The 12682-nt window shown below is 34.8% G+C and overlaps 1 protein-coding gene across 1 annotated transcript; it reads left to right on the forward strand.

The window, feature by feature from the left end:
• The first annotated feature begins 296 nt into the window (after positions 1-296).
• LOC136802124 (uncharacterized) lies at positions 297-8708 on the forward strand. The gene is made up of 15 exons (XM_067058843.1): positions 297-380; positions 740-765; positions 994-1027; positions 1361-1447; positions 1609-1653; positions 1789-1878; positions 2115-2186; positions 2453-2512; positions 2686-2721; positions 3337-3685; positions 4516-5568; positions 6326-6855; positions 7074-7137; positions 7743-7816; positions 8467-8708. Exons 1-15 carry the CDS (start codon positions 297-299, stop codon positions 8680-8682), a joined length of 2820 nt encoding a protein of 939 aa, XP_066914944.1. The 3' UTR covers positions 8683-8708.
• The last annotated feature ends 3974 nt before the right edge of the window (positions 8709-12682 follow it).

Raw genomic sequence — 12682 nt, forward strand, 5'->3', positions numbered from 1 at the left:
AAGGATCAAACTTAAAAAGAGTCTTGGGATCTTTTTTCTAATCGAGTCGTTCTTGTTCAATTTACAGATAACTGAAAGAATTGCATTGCATGTCTTTAATTTGGATCAATAAAACATTTGTTTGGAAAGATTCTTTCTTCTATTTTCAGACCCCTATACGAAAGAAATCAAAATTGAAGTTTAAAAAGGTATTGCTTGCACAAATTTAATACTCTATCTACTGTCTTCAATGTTATCTTCAAAAGATTCGTTTCAATAAAACTACTATTTCTATATAATTTTTTTTGCTGTAGGGCATGAAACGTGTTGCAGAAAAGCTGGAAGATGATGTCATATTTTCAAATGAAGAATCTGGTTCAGAGTCAGAAATATTGCCAATGGTAACTATTTTGAATTTTATTTCAATAAAATGTTTTATTTTATTAAACAATGTTCTGCGCTGGTTTAAAATCGTTCGACATATTCTGATTGCCTCACAGCGCCTCCCAGCCTTATGTCCTATTTGTTTTAAGAGACGTGTTAATATTTTATAGTGAAATTTAGTGTTATTAAACTGATCATCGAAAGTCAATCTATAATATTCACACTTCTTCTCTGTATTAAAAAGTTCTTTGTACTCGTTTTTAGCAACAGACCCTGAACGACAATAAATTAAAAAAAATCTGTAGATATTGGGTCTGGTACAGACAAGTAAATAATGGTAAACTATGGCATTAATGCAATATCTATCTTTTTTCAGATTCAAACACCAAGTCCCATTGCCAGGTAAGAACTATATAGTTTTGGTGAACAATTTGATTCAAACCTTTTATTTTGGGTTTAACAATCATTATGCTTAATCGCATGTGTATCATGCCTTATGCGGTTAAAATCTTTGAAAGAGTGTGTACCATCTCCTCTTGACTGTACAATTTTTAGGAAGAGTATATGAATCGGGCTTATGGTTGTAATTCGACCCTTGAGTATAATCTTTTTATTTTCCGTTTTTTGTAGCAAAAAAGTGAAGTTGAGCAATAAGCTATTGGAGGTATAACTGTTCAGGTTGTAGACACTAAGACGTTTAAATACATAAGTTGAGTTGTAGCTTTGTTTTAATAGTAAGAATTCAAGTATTGCAAGAAAGCTTGCCGTTTGTTTATCAGACTATTTCATTTTTTATTGTGATGTATACACTGTTACATCAGGGTCTATGCGTATAAGGAAAATTCCTAACAATATAGTAAATGCCATATTTTAGACGTATCTGTATTTGTGTCAGCTGCTCGAAATCCCATATGGTAAAAGGCAGGTAAAAACCCTGCTCCAATTCTTTTTCGGCACACTGAATGGTGTTTGCTAAATTTTTCTATCTTCTCACTAGTACCAACGAGCAAGACCTTACGCCTGTAATTGTGGAGAATCTTTCAAAATAAAGCTGATGTTTGATTATCACATTAAAAGCTGCAAGGTGAAACATTGACATTCAATCAATACAACTTTGTTTGGTGATCATTAGCAAGTTTAATTCTCTAAGCATATTGAATTTATTGGTGTTTCATTGCTCAAAATTCGATGGTTTTGGAAAAATCAAACAGGTAACTCTAAATGTTTTTGTCGTTTTTATTTTAGCAAAGTGACGGCACGAATCAGAAGATTTTTAACCCAGAAGGAAACGTAAGAATTTATACACTTCGTAACTAAAAAGTTGTGGCAATCCTTGAACTTATATCTCAGTGGAAAAGGGATTTAAATTAATGAGGCTCATAGTAAGGAGTAGATCTTTCATGTGGTAATAATTTTATTATCTAGACTGGTGGTCCATTCATTTGCAGATGCGAAAAATCATTCATAGTCAAAGGCGTGTTTGATATGCATGTGGGAAAATGTCTCATTAACAAAGTATGACCTTTTTCTTTTATTTTCTAAAAGTTAAAGAATCCTTGTCAATTGTATTTTATTGCGATTACTTTTTAAAACTACATTCCATGTTAAAGAAAAATTCTTTTTTCCTCGGTTTTTTATTAACAAGATCCACTATGCACTCCCAAACGGATGTTTTCGAATTTAATAGCATACGTCATCAATCTGTTCAGTTGATTTTTAATTTGTTTTTAATTATTTATTGTCTTGTGCAGCGTGAAGTGTCGCCATCTTACGAACTTCGTCCTCGTAAAGTTCTTATCCCAAATGACGAAGCTGACTCCCAGGTATTACTTACGTCTTTATATACAGGAGCAATAATCAGTGCAACCAGGCAACACATTGGAGAATAGAAAAACCTGAAGCCCCCCTTTTTTAAATAGTGTTTTTGACCTATAACGAGAGGGTTGGACTAGATTTCTGTTTTATTCACGATTTAGAACGCAAAACACTTAGATTAATCTCCCAAAAAGATAAGGGACAAATGCCTACGTATTTTATAAATCCAGCATAAATGAACAACACAACAGTCTTAAACAATCTTGGTTTTTAGAATGAATCAGACGTTGAAACGGCAATAAATGACAGTGGTATCGACAGAACTGTGAACGAGGTTAGTTAAGTACAGTTTTAAGTCTTTCCTGCCTGCCTACTAAAGTTTGAGTACAAATAGCATTCATTCTCTCTTCCTATTCATATTTTCAGTCAAGGAAATTGTAAAAAATGTCGGCAAAAATACTATTTAACATAGCCTCTTTAACTTTCATTCAAACAATTCGTTTTCAGAGTCAAGAAGAAGGTAGTGATTCCGATGACTCTTCAGTAAGTACACTTATTTCTCTTTTGCTTAAAATCCGTAGACTAGTAGTAGGCAAAAAATATTTCTATCTAGGTTATTATGGAATTTTTTCTCCAAAGTTTGCTGACATATTTTTCTTACTGACTCAGTTCTGCCAATTTAGATTTATTTTATGTCACTTCTTGCTATTTAAGGCCTTTTGAACGACTTTTATTCCCATATCCCCATTTTATCACCAAAATATCCCATAATCAACAAATAAAACTATTTGGTTACCTGCCAAATTGAATTCTAACAAAAATTTGTACATTTGTGGATTCAACGCGAATATTTTTAGGAACTAATATTCTAAAGTTAAGATATGACGATTTTTTCTATGAACCATTGAAAGAACTAATTATTACGACATAAATTACTACACCAAGCAGAGACCAATGATGTAGTAATTTGTTGTAGAGCGAGGTGACACTCTACTCAACAATGGGCTAAATTTCCATTTTTATCTGGTTATCCCTTTAAATCTTATTAGTTGTAAAGTACATGACTTTCCGTGGCGAAGACATAAACAATAAGGATTTACCCTGAAGCTTGCCAGAAACTGCACCTATTTGTAACGGCTACTTTATTTATCTTCTTAGTTGGATGATGACGTTCGTGATCCAGATTTCAACCCTGACCAATCTGCTTCTGAGGACGATAGTAACGACCCCCTTGACGAATTCAACGAAAAAGAAATTGAAAATGCAGTCATTAAAGTTTTAAATACGTCTTCAATTTCAAACGGCACTGAAGAAATAGCTGTCAGGCAAACGAATAACGAAATAGATGACGAAAATCATACAACGAACTATGGAGATGAAAGAGAAAATGACAATGGAATCGACAATGATATTGGCGATCACGAGATTGATAATGGAATGGGTGAATTACAAGCTGATGAAGAAGAGCAGCAATCAAGTAATAAAAAATCAACCGAAGAGTTAGTTGGTAGGTTAAATCAAATCGCATTTTTTATGTGGAATTTGCATTTCAAGTTTGTTCAGTATAGGGAATAGAAAGCGTAAGGTTTTAAGGGGTGTGTTGTATGAAGAATAAGTTGTTATGTCTTCACTACCTTAATAAGGGGACTAATTTCGGGTGAACTAATTTTTGCGAATTAGTTCTCGTCAAAATAAAAGAAGTAACCTGTGAAGATACGGTACAACAAAGGCCATAAAATTTCAGAAATTATTTTAAATTGACACATCATTGGAAACATTTTGAACCGGAGACCCTTCACTCGTTATACAATGTCCTTGCCAACTGCGCTAACTCGTTTGTTTAAGGCTTGAAGTAATTGGACTCTATTTCTTTTAGATCAGCTATATATCGCGCAGATAGGCGAGGCAAAACAGTCAAGTGATTTAGCCTGGAATCGTTCATTCACTGTAATTTGTGAATAAATATTTAAATATAAAAATAAAATAAACAAATTAAATACCTGGTCCAAAAGTTGCTACCTCGCTAAAATAAGTTCTCGCCAAATTTAAGTTTTTTCATAATTTTCCAAAATGACCCCTAATTCCCCTAATGTGATTCGCCGAAATTAATTCTCGCCGAAATAAGTTCCGTTAAGGTAAAATCATAATGACTGATTGTAATATTGGGTTGTAATATTTAGTTTTAATAAAAAAAATTTCTTTGGAACAAATATTCGCAGAATACAAATTACAAATTCACAAAAATTAATCCCAACGAAAATTAATTACATGTTTTGAGGGTACACTGAAGTATAATAATTCTGTCTAAATTATTTTTTATTCGTTTTCTTCTTTAAGCCGAGCGATTGAAGGACGGGCACAAGAGACATGCGTGTTTTTATTGTGGTAAACTGGAGCACCCCATTACCAGACATTTCAAAACTTATCATAAAGAAGAAGAAGAAGTGAAAGCCATCATGAAAATGAAGACGAGCAAGGAAAAGCGGAGGTTGTGGATCGTTCTGGAAAGAAAAGGTGACCATAAGTTTAACAGCCAAAGCTCGACAGCGAAATTGGTTGTGCGAAAAACTAAAAACATATCCGAAAAAGTCCCCTGTGTTTACTGCACGGGTCTCTTTGCAGCCCGGTCCCTGTCGAAACATGTCAAAAGGTGCCCCTCAAAGAAGAATCAGGAGTTGAAGAAGCCGCTGGCAGCTGGTCGCATGTTGCTTTCCTCCGACAAAGCAGACGGCAAATTTGGAGACGTCCGCGAGCACATCGTAGAAAAAATGCGCGCACGTGATGAAAACTATCTTATTATGAAAAATGACCGAACATTATTACTGTTAGGATATTCTCAAATGCAGCTAAAAGAAAAAGACCGTTATTGTGATATACGGTACACAATGAAAACATTGAGCAAATTGTTAATTGAATTTAGGAGCATCACTGGTATGCACAATGCCACGAGCTCGAGTCTTGTCCAAGTGAAGAACTACGATAACGTACTCAGAGCTGCAAAGAATTTGACAAATTACGAGGGGCCAAGGAAAATTGGAAAGCCGAATGTGATTCGAAAAATCGGGTTCTCTCTTTCCAATTTGGCTGTCGTTGTCCGGACCGAAGCTATCAAGGCATGTGACAATGATCTCAGAGAGCAGTGTCGATCATTTTTGGAACTATATGAGGTAGATTGGACAGCCTTTTCAGTGAACGCGCAGGCCGTCTACGAGGATCGAAGTGCAAATGCGCCTCAGAATTTACCATTGGAAAGCGATGTCAAGTTGTTCAAACAGTATTGCGTTGACGAAATCACAAAAATGTTGAAATATGATTCCTTCTCAAAAGATGACTACTCGTTGCTTTCCAATCTCACACTTGCAAGGCTGATGACCTTCAATGCAAGGAGAGGTCGGTATTTCCTTATCCGTTATTCATCAGAATTCGTATTTAGTCTGGTTACTCTAGGGTCTGAGTGTAATTGAGTATGTAAATGATCATTTTCATGAACTTTCAGATGGCGAGATAGTTGAAATTTCTTTTTGTTGAAAGGGATTTGTATTGCTTGTAGAGCCTGTTGTGCATATTGTAAATGTTTGTAATAATATGTGTAGATTTGCCACCAAATGAAAATTCCTTAGCAACAGCGTGAGGAAACGAAAAATCCGCTATTATGGAAAATCTACCACGCCTAAAAACCTGACCAAACCTTTTTTCATCTGCATCATGACACCTAAACAGGATTAGAAGTCAAAGCCCTCCACACTCAATTACCCTCAGAACCTGAAAAACCCAATGGGTCCTAGAACTCTCAGCAACAGTTGATTGAAAAAGACTTTTTAATACAAATCCCTGTGAACAAAAAGAAATAGAAATTTCAACTGTCTCGTCATCTGAAAAATCTTGAAAAATAAGCAAGATTTTGAAATATTTGATTGATTTTGAAAAGTTCGATTAACTTGGTACTTCAAAATAGCTTGGAACCCTTGATGACTACTATCTAGATCTACATTTTTGAGCCAAGTCCAAAAGAGAAATTTTGAAATATACTAAAAGAAAATGATATGGTTGATAGGGTTTAGATCAATCTCATATAGCTGTTGGATATCAAAAGTGCAAAAGCTTTGAATTTGGTTATATTGAAATGCGTTTATATATTTTCATTCAGGCTCAGAGGTTGCAAGGTTAAAATTGGATCGTTGGGAGGGGGTTATGGACGACCGTTGGAAAAAAAAGGAGTACATCGATCTCATCGATGACGATGTTGAGCGTAAACTGGCCGAGAAATTGAAACTTTGTTATATCGAGGGGAAAAAGAAAAAGAGGTCGAAGAAAAAGAAGAACCACGTTCCGATACTTTTCCCTGAAGAATGTGTGGAGGCAATTCAACGTCTAGTCTCTTTCAGGGATAAATTTGTAGACGAAGAAAATGAGTATGTTTTTCACTCCGGCGAGCTCTACATTAAAGGTTGGAACGCTTTGCAAACCGTGGCAAAGGAAATTGGCGATCGTTTGACATCGCCAAAGTTACTTACGCCAACTAGGACAAGAAAATTCCTAGCCACTATCTTACAACTGATGCAGCTCAACGACGCAGAGCTGGGCTGGATGACGACTCATATGGGCCATACGAAAGATGTCCACCTCGGCTTCTACCGTCAGGAGGATTCTACGATTGAGCTGACGAAAGTGGCTAAGGTACTTAATTTTGATCACTTGTTAACTACCTCGCATTTTATGTCTCTAGTTTTGCCAAAATTTCAGATGAGGCCAAAACTTGAGATGATTTGATTAATGGACTGGTTTTACAAATATTTGGAACGCTTGGTGAAAAAGAACCAAGACAAGAGCCTTGAAGTCCTATTTATTAAACAAAAATTGAATGAAGAACAAATATGAATTTCTTTTGATTTAAGGTGTTATGTGCGGTGGATCAAGGGGTAGAGTTGAAGAACAAAAAGATTGACGATCTCCTAACGGGTAGGTATTTTTACGTGTTCAGTATGAATTTAATGCAGGGTCTAAGTGTTGTACTTTAATTGCCGAAACGTTCAAAATTTACAAGGTCATAAGCACAACTGCATTAACTTCGGAAAGCTTCTACCGTGCAACAGCTCACAAAAAAGTATATAGAAAACTTTGAAGGAGTAGGCCGATCACAAGTTGTTTGACCTAGAACTACCCTTAGATGGCCAGATTTGGTCGTGAAAACCAATTTCTATATAACTCCAGATCATTTCAGAAATCGACTATACTTGTTTAAAAGTCTCCTATGTATTCCTTTGAAAGCTTTAAGGTGGTTTTTGGTAGGATGTCCCAGCCTAGATATTTCGTATTTCTGTCTGACTACAATCGCTTATGAAATATTTAGTATAAGACCAGGTCACACTGAAGTCCACTTCCCTTTTCCATTGTCCAGCTATTTGTTATACAAAGTATTTTTTTATAAGCGTTGGGTGAATTTTTCAGAGCCTCATTTTTGACAAAATAATTTTGTCACTTTATTAATTAATTAATTAATTTTGTGAGTAATTCTTTTCATAGAAATATTGTTCCTTTAATCCATGAATATTTTGAATCTATAGAAAACAATGTTGAAGAGAGCAGGACTGAAGACGCTGAAGACAACAATATTCAGCAGCAGCGAGAAGACCCTAAGGTTAGTCGCTTGGTACATCAGCCCAAATTATGTTTACCTTAAAGTGAATATATTTTCGCGTGGATTTTTTTTTTTGCGAATCGAAGATCTAAAATTTTCACGTGGGCAAATGTTCGCGAATCTGCTACTTGTTCACCTAATTTCGTTCATTTTCCGGGGCAAAAATGACGATTTTAAAATTTTCGCGAGGACTAAATTTCATCCAATTTAATCCACGCGAAATTTAATCCACCAATGGTAGATAGACATTTTTTTGCATTAGCATGTATCATCTTAGCTTTTTTGACATTACACGCAGGCGTGTGGTAGTATCAATGGGCCTTTGTATACTCAGCCAAATTATTTTCTGAAATATTGCACTCAATCTTGAAATGTAATTTGAATTGAGAAATTTCGTAATGTAGCCGCTCGATTTTTCCTGTAATTTCCTTGCAATGCAGTAATAATTTAGCAGAAAAGATTGTAAGAGTGCTGCAACAGAATAGATCTGATCTGTAATTTTTTCTGTTAGAAAGGCTTTTTCATTAGACGGTCACATTACTTTCAGGTTTCAAGTGCGTGCGATGCCTTTGATTGCATTGCAGGATTGCAGAAAAGCATACTTTAGCTTTAGTCATGTAAAAAAAGACAAATCCTTTTTCTTTTTCTAGAAAACTAAGAAGACGTGGAAAAAATGGACGAAAGCCGAAACAGAAGCATTACATAAAGCATTCCAACACCATGTGAAATCAAAAGTCAAACCAATGCAACATGAAGTCCTAAATGCATTGAATAGGTACCCAGTACTGAAGGAGCGGGGAGTAGACAAAGTGAAAAATAAAATAAGTAAAACTATAGATATTTTGAAGAAAAAAAGTTCGGACTAAACTTTATATTCAAAAGTTATGGCGATATTTATTTTACAAAAACATATTTAACGTTTGTTTATATTTTTTTTGTTATTACAGTATATACTATTGTTCATACCTTGAGTTCGTTACAACTTTACAAGAAAAAGATATTTTCCAGAAATTCACTTCTACTTACTAACTTTATTTTGACATAGATTTAAAAGAATTTCCTGCTAGAAATATAGGCCAGGCAATAAGTCTTAGTCATAGAATATTTTGGTTGTTAAAACTTTCATACGGTACTTGAAACATCTGACATACACGTTTTTTTTTTTTTAAGAAACTAGTATTACCAAGCAGCCTCAATGTTTCTTAAGAAATCAGCCTTTTGAGCCTTAAATGTTTCTTATATGTTTCTAAACTTTTTGACATAATCAGCCTATTTTTCATGTTTTGATTGGAAGGTTCTTAAAAAAACGAATTAAAAATGTCATTTTTTCATTTTCAGCCTCAGCATGTTTCTTAGATGTTTCTTAGTTTTTGGGCATTCTGAGCCTCATGTTTCTTAAAAGTGTGTTTCTTAAAAAAAAAAAAACGTGAACGTTTTACGTACAAAACCGTAAAGTCTTCGAGCTCATTGAAATCTAATTGCACAAATGCATTCATCTCGAAGCACTGATAGAAAATTGGTGCAGTTTGATATGGACTAGCTTGCCCAAAAATAATGCGAAAATATGAGTTTTACATTAAACAACGTCGTAAAGCCCGGTAAACGAGGGGTAAGGTTAGCCAAAGATTTTTGAAGTCTGAAAAATGTAACTCCTTACGCTCGCACACTACTTTTAGCTTATTTCAGGGTGGCCACTAGTCCTGGAAAGTCCTTGAAAGTCCTGGATTTTGTTTTAGTCCTGGAAAAGCGTCCTGGAAATTCAGAAAATTGATTAAAGTCCTGGAAAAGTCCTGGAATATTTTTCCTTGTTAGTCCTGGAATTTAACCTTTCTCTATAAGCGATCAAGCGTGAAGGAATTTGTATTCTGATCAGCTATTTATTGCTTTTATTTTCTGTATTCTAATATCTTTGTTTGCAGAAGTCATAAATATTGTCAAAATCGTCAAACATAATGGCATACTCTCGGGTACCAATGGACGGGGTTTGGAATTAAGCGGTTGGAAAAAATCTCAAAATCTAATCAGGGAGGTTGGAAAAACTTTGGAAAAGCAGGCTAATACAGAAGAATTAGGGCAAAAGAGGGAACTATCAAAAACATTTTCCCAAAACTTAATTAGCAGGGGGTGGGGTGGAATAAGAATGTCATGGGTGGAAAATTTTTCAAAAAATTAATTAGCGAGGGGTACACATATTAGGTACACAAGAGTAGTTTGGCTAAAAGCCAAAAGCATTATCGTCTAAAAACTGGTTCCTATGAGACACTTATAAAACACCAGCTTTATGAATACACCCATTGAAGTTTTTCAGAATATCACGTCCTATCTTCGAAAATATTATCTTGTTGCGTTTCAAAGAGATAATCATATGTTTCTGTTTCTAAAAAAGTGATATTTTCCAATTGTCGATGAAAACGATGATGCACCACTAAAATTGTCTAAATTGGCTTTTCGGGGGAGAAAGGGAAAGGGGCGCCAAAACTTTTTTGTTAAATCTTATTAAAAGTTGGACTTTGTGCGTCTTAAACTGCGCCCTGAAATCAATTTTGGTGAAATAATTTTTCAAATTTTTCATGCTTGCTTTGCTCGCAATAAGATTTTGGTAATTTTTTTGAAATCTAGTTTTGCAATTTTTTTTGACAATCTAGCAGTTTCGAATGGTAATCTAACTGTGCGCTTCATGACCAATTAGCTGAATGCAATTTAAAACATATAACCCAATTTTTTTAGCTCGAAAAGTAATTCGAAATCCGTATTGGTTACTTTTAAAAAAAAATACAAGAGTAATGTACGGTTAACTCTCACTTTACAAAATCTTTGTCGCCTAAAAATATCCTCAACAAGTAAGACAATTTGTAAGATTCTTTTTAAAGCTATGTGATTGTCTATGCAAATCTTCTTTATTGGCCCAGCTAGCTTTAGCGTAGTGGGCCTTTCATTAGCATTCTGCCCGGTGTCAGTGTGTAACAATTTACTAGGCGATACGCGTTTTATTTCAAGCACAGGCTAGTACATATTGTGAAAAATTTGATTGGCTGAAACATGTCTCTTTAGAACATGATTGACAGAATAAAAAACAATTTTGCAATCGTCTTTATTGGTTAAAAACATAAAAGGAGAAAATACAATTAACTACTAAAACTATAAGAATGTAACAGATGTAGTACGTTTTAAGAAAAACAATGTGATTTACACAGAGTAACAAACCTTCTTCTCTTTAGGAATATGTTCTTTTAAAAAAGTTGTTTTTATTTTTATCTATCATGTGAACAGTTCAGTGAACAGTTCAGTTGTCCACGTGCTAGGAACAAGACACTTCTGTATATAAGATTAAATATTTTGATTTATTTCTCATCGTTGCTAATAAGAGTGGTTTAAGACGTCTTTGGCTTGTACTAGCGACTTTAGGTACAAATCCTCTCTGTTACTTAAGTCTTGTTCAGTTCATATTTTTATTCGCTTCTTGTCTTCTTGGTTAAAATCAAATTGGCCCATTCTCTATTTCGTTGCTTTATTGGGGCAAGTTAGAAAAAGCTTTGCACCTCATTTTTACGTTAATATTTTTCACATACATACACGTTTTTTTTTTTATAAGGAACACGTTTATAAGGAACTCGAGGCTGAAAATGGTTCAAAAAATAAGGAATTGTTAAGGAACTGCTCAGGCTGAGAATAAGTGGATTTGAAAATAATGTATGTACCTTATTATACTAATTTGACCAAATTTTGATCTTTCAAGGGGCAAAAAGTTCTAAATTTCCTATGTAGTAAGGAACTCGATAAGGAACTTTGAGACTGAAATTCTCTGTAAAAATAAGGAACTCCAGGCTCAGAGCGAAGTTAAGGTTCCTTATAAAAAAAAAACGTGTAGCTCAGTTCCGAGAGAAAATGCTTTTCTTTTAGGATAAAAAGTCCTGGAAAAGTTTAAAAACATCCTGGAAAAGTCCTTGAAAAGTCCTGGAATTTGACTTGTTTTTTTGAGTGGCCACCCTGTTATTTTGCAAACGCCTGTTTCCCCCCAATCTCGTATTCCAATCATCTCTAAAGGGATGTGGCGAAAATGACATGCTTAAAATCCCATTTGATATTCATTCAAAATCTGCATCAAAAACTTCAAATCAACAGCCAACCGGGGAAGATCCTTTTACGGTGCTCGATCTGATTTAGTTTTCCCCGTCCATTTCGGGTTTCACAATGACTCCTAATTCATAGCTCTAGTTTGTTCCAATAAACCTATGTAGTCATTTATATTTCCAAACACCGTGTCCCGGGTGTTCGGATGTCACGGCAATGCGTCCTCTTCATTAAAAGGTTAAGATCGTCACGATAAAGCCGTTTATATTTCCTAACTCCGTGTCCCGACAAAGTGCCGAAATAATTAACAAACCCCGTTCCTTCGGGTGTCACGGTAATGCCTCCCCTTCATTCAAAGCTTAAGCTTGTTCCGATAAAGTCGTTTATATTTCCTAACTCTGTGTATGTCCCGGAAAGACCTTTAATAATGATAAAATATTAAGTCTGTCCCGACAAAGTGCCACAATATTTTACAAGCTCGTTCCTTCGGGTGTCACGGTAATGCGTCCTCTTCATTCAAAGCTTAAGCTTGTCCCGATTAAACCGTTTATATTTCCTAAATCCGTGTCCCGGAAAGACCTTGAAAAATAATAAAATATTAAGTGTGTCCCGACAAAGTGTCAAAATAATTTTGAAAAGTAAGCTATGCTTAATTTTTAATGTCGAAATTAAGGAAATCGGAGATGGCAAAAACTTATAGCTTCATCCATTGAAGCAAAATTGAGTTGTAAAAAAAATCAGTATTGCTTCTTACTTTTTCAAAATCAATTTTATTTTTGTCCCGGTAGAACCACA

The sequence above is a fragment of the Clytia hemisphaerica genome, unplaced genomic scaffold (assembly GCF_902728285.1).
Source record: "Clytia hemisphaerica strain Z4C2 unplaced genomic scaffold, Clytia hemisphaerica genome assembly, whole genome shotgun sequence".
Taxonomy (NCBI): Eukaryota; Metazoa; Cnidaria; class Hydrozoa; order Leptothecata; family Clytiidae; genus Clytia; species Clytia hemisphaerica.

What these genes read in the sequence shown, in the direction of transcription:
- LOC136802124 (XM_067058843.1), top strand. Translation starts at nt 297, where the DNA reads ATGAAACGTGTTGCAGAAAAGCTGGAAGATGATGTCATATTTTCAAAT. An exon ending in GAAAATGTCTCATTAACAAA is followed by an intron (nt 1,879 to 2,114) that starts GTATGACCTTTT and finishes TGTCTTGTGCAG; the next exon opens with CGTGAAGTGTCGCCATCTTA. An exon ending in ATCAACCGAAGAGTTAGTTG is followed by an intron (nt 3,686 to 4,515) that starts GTAGGTTAAATC and finishes TTCTTCTTTAAG; the next exon opens with CCGAGCGATTGAAGGACGGG.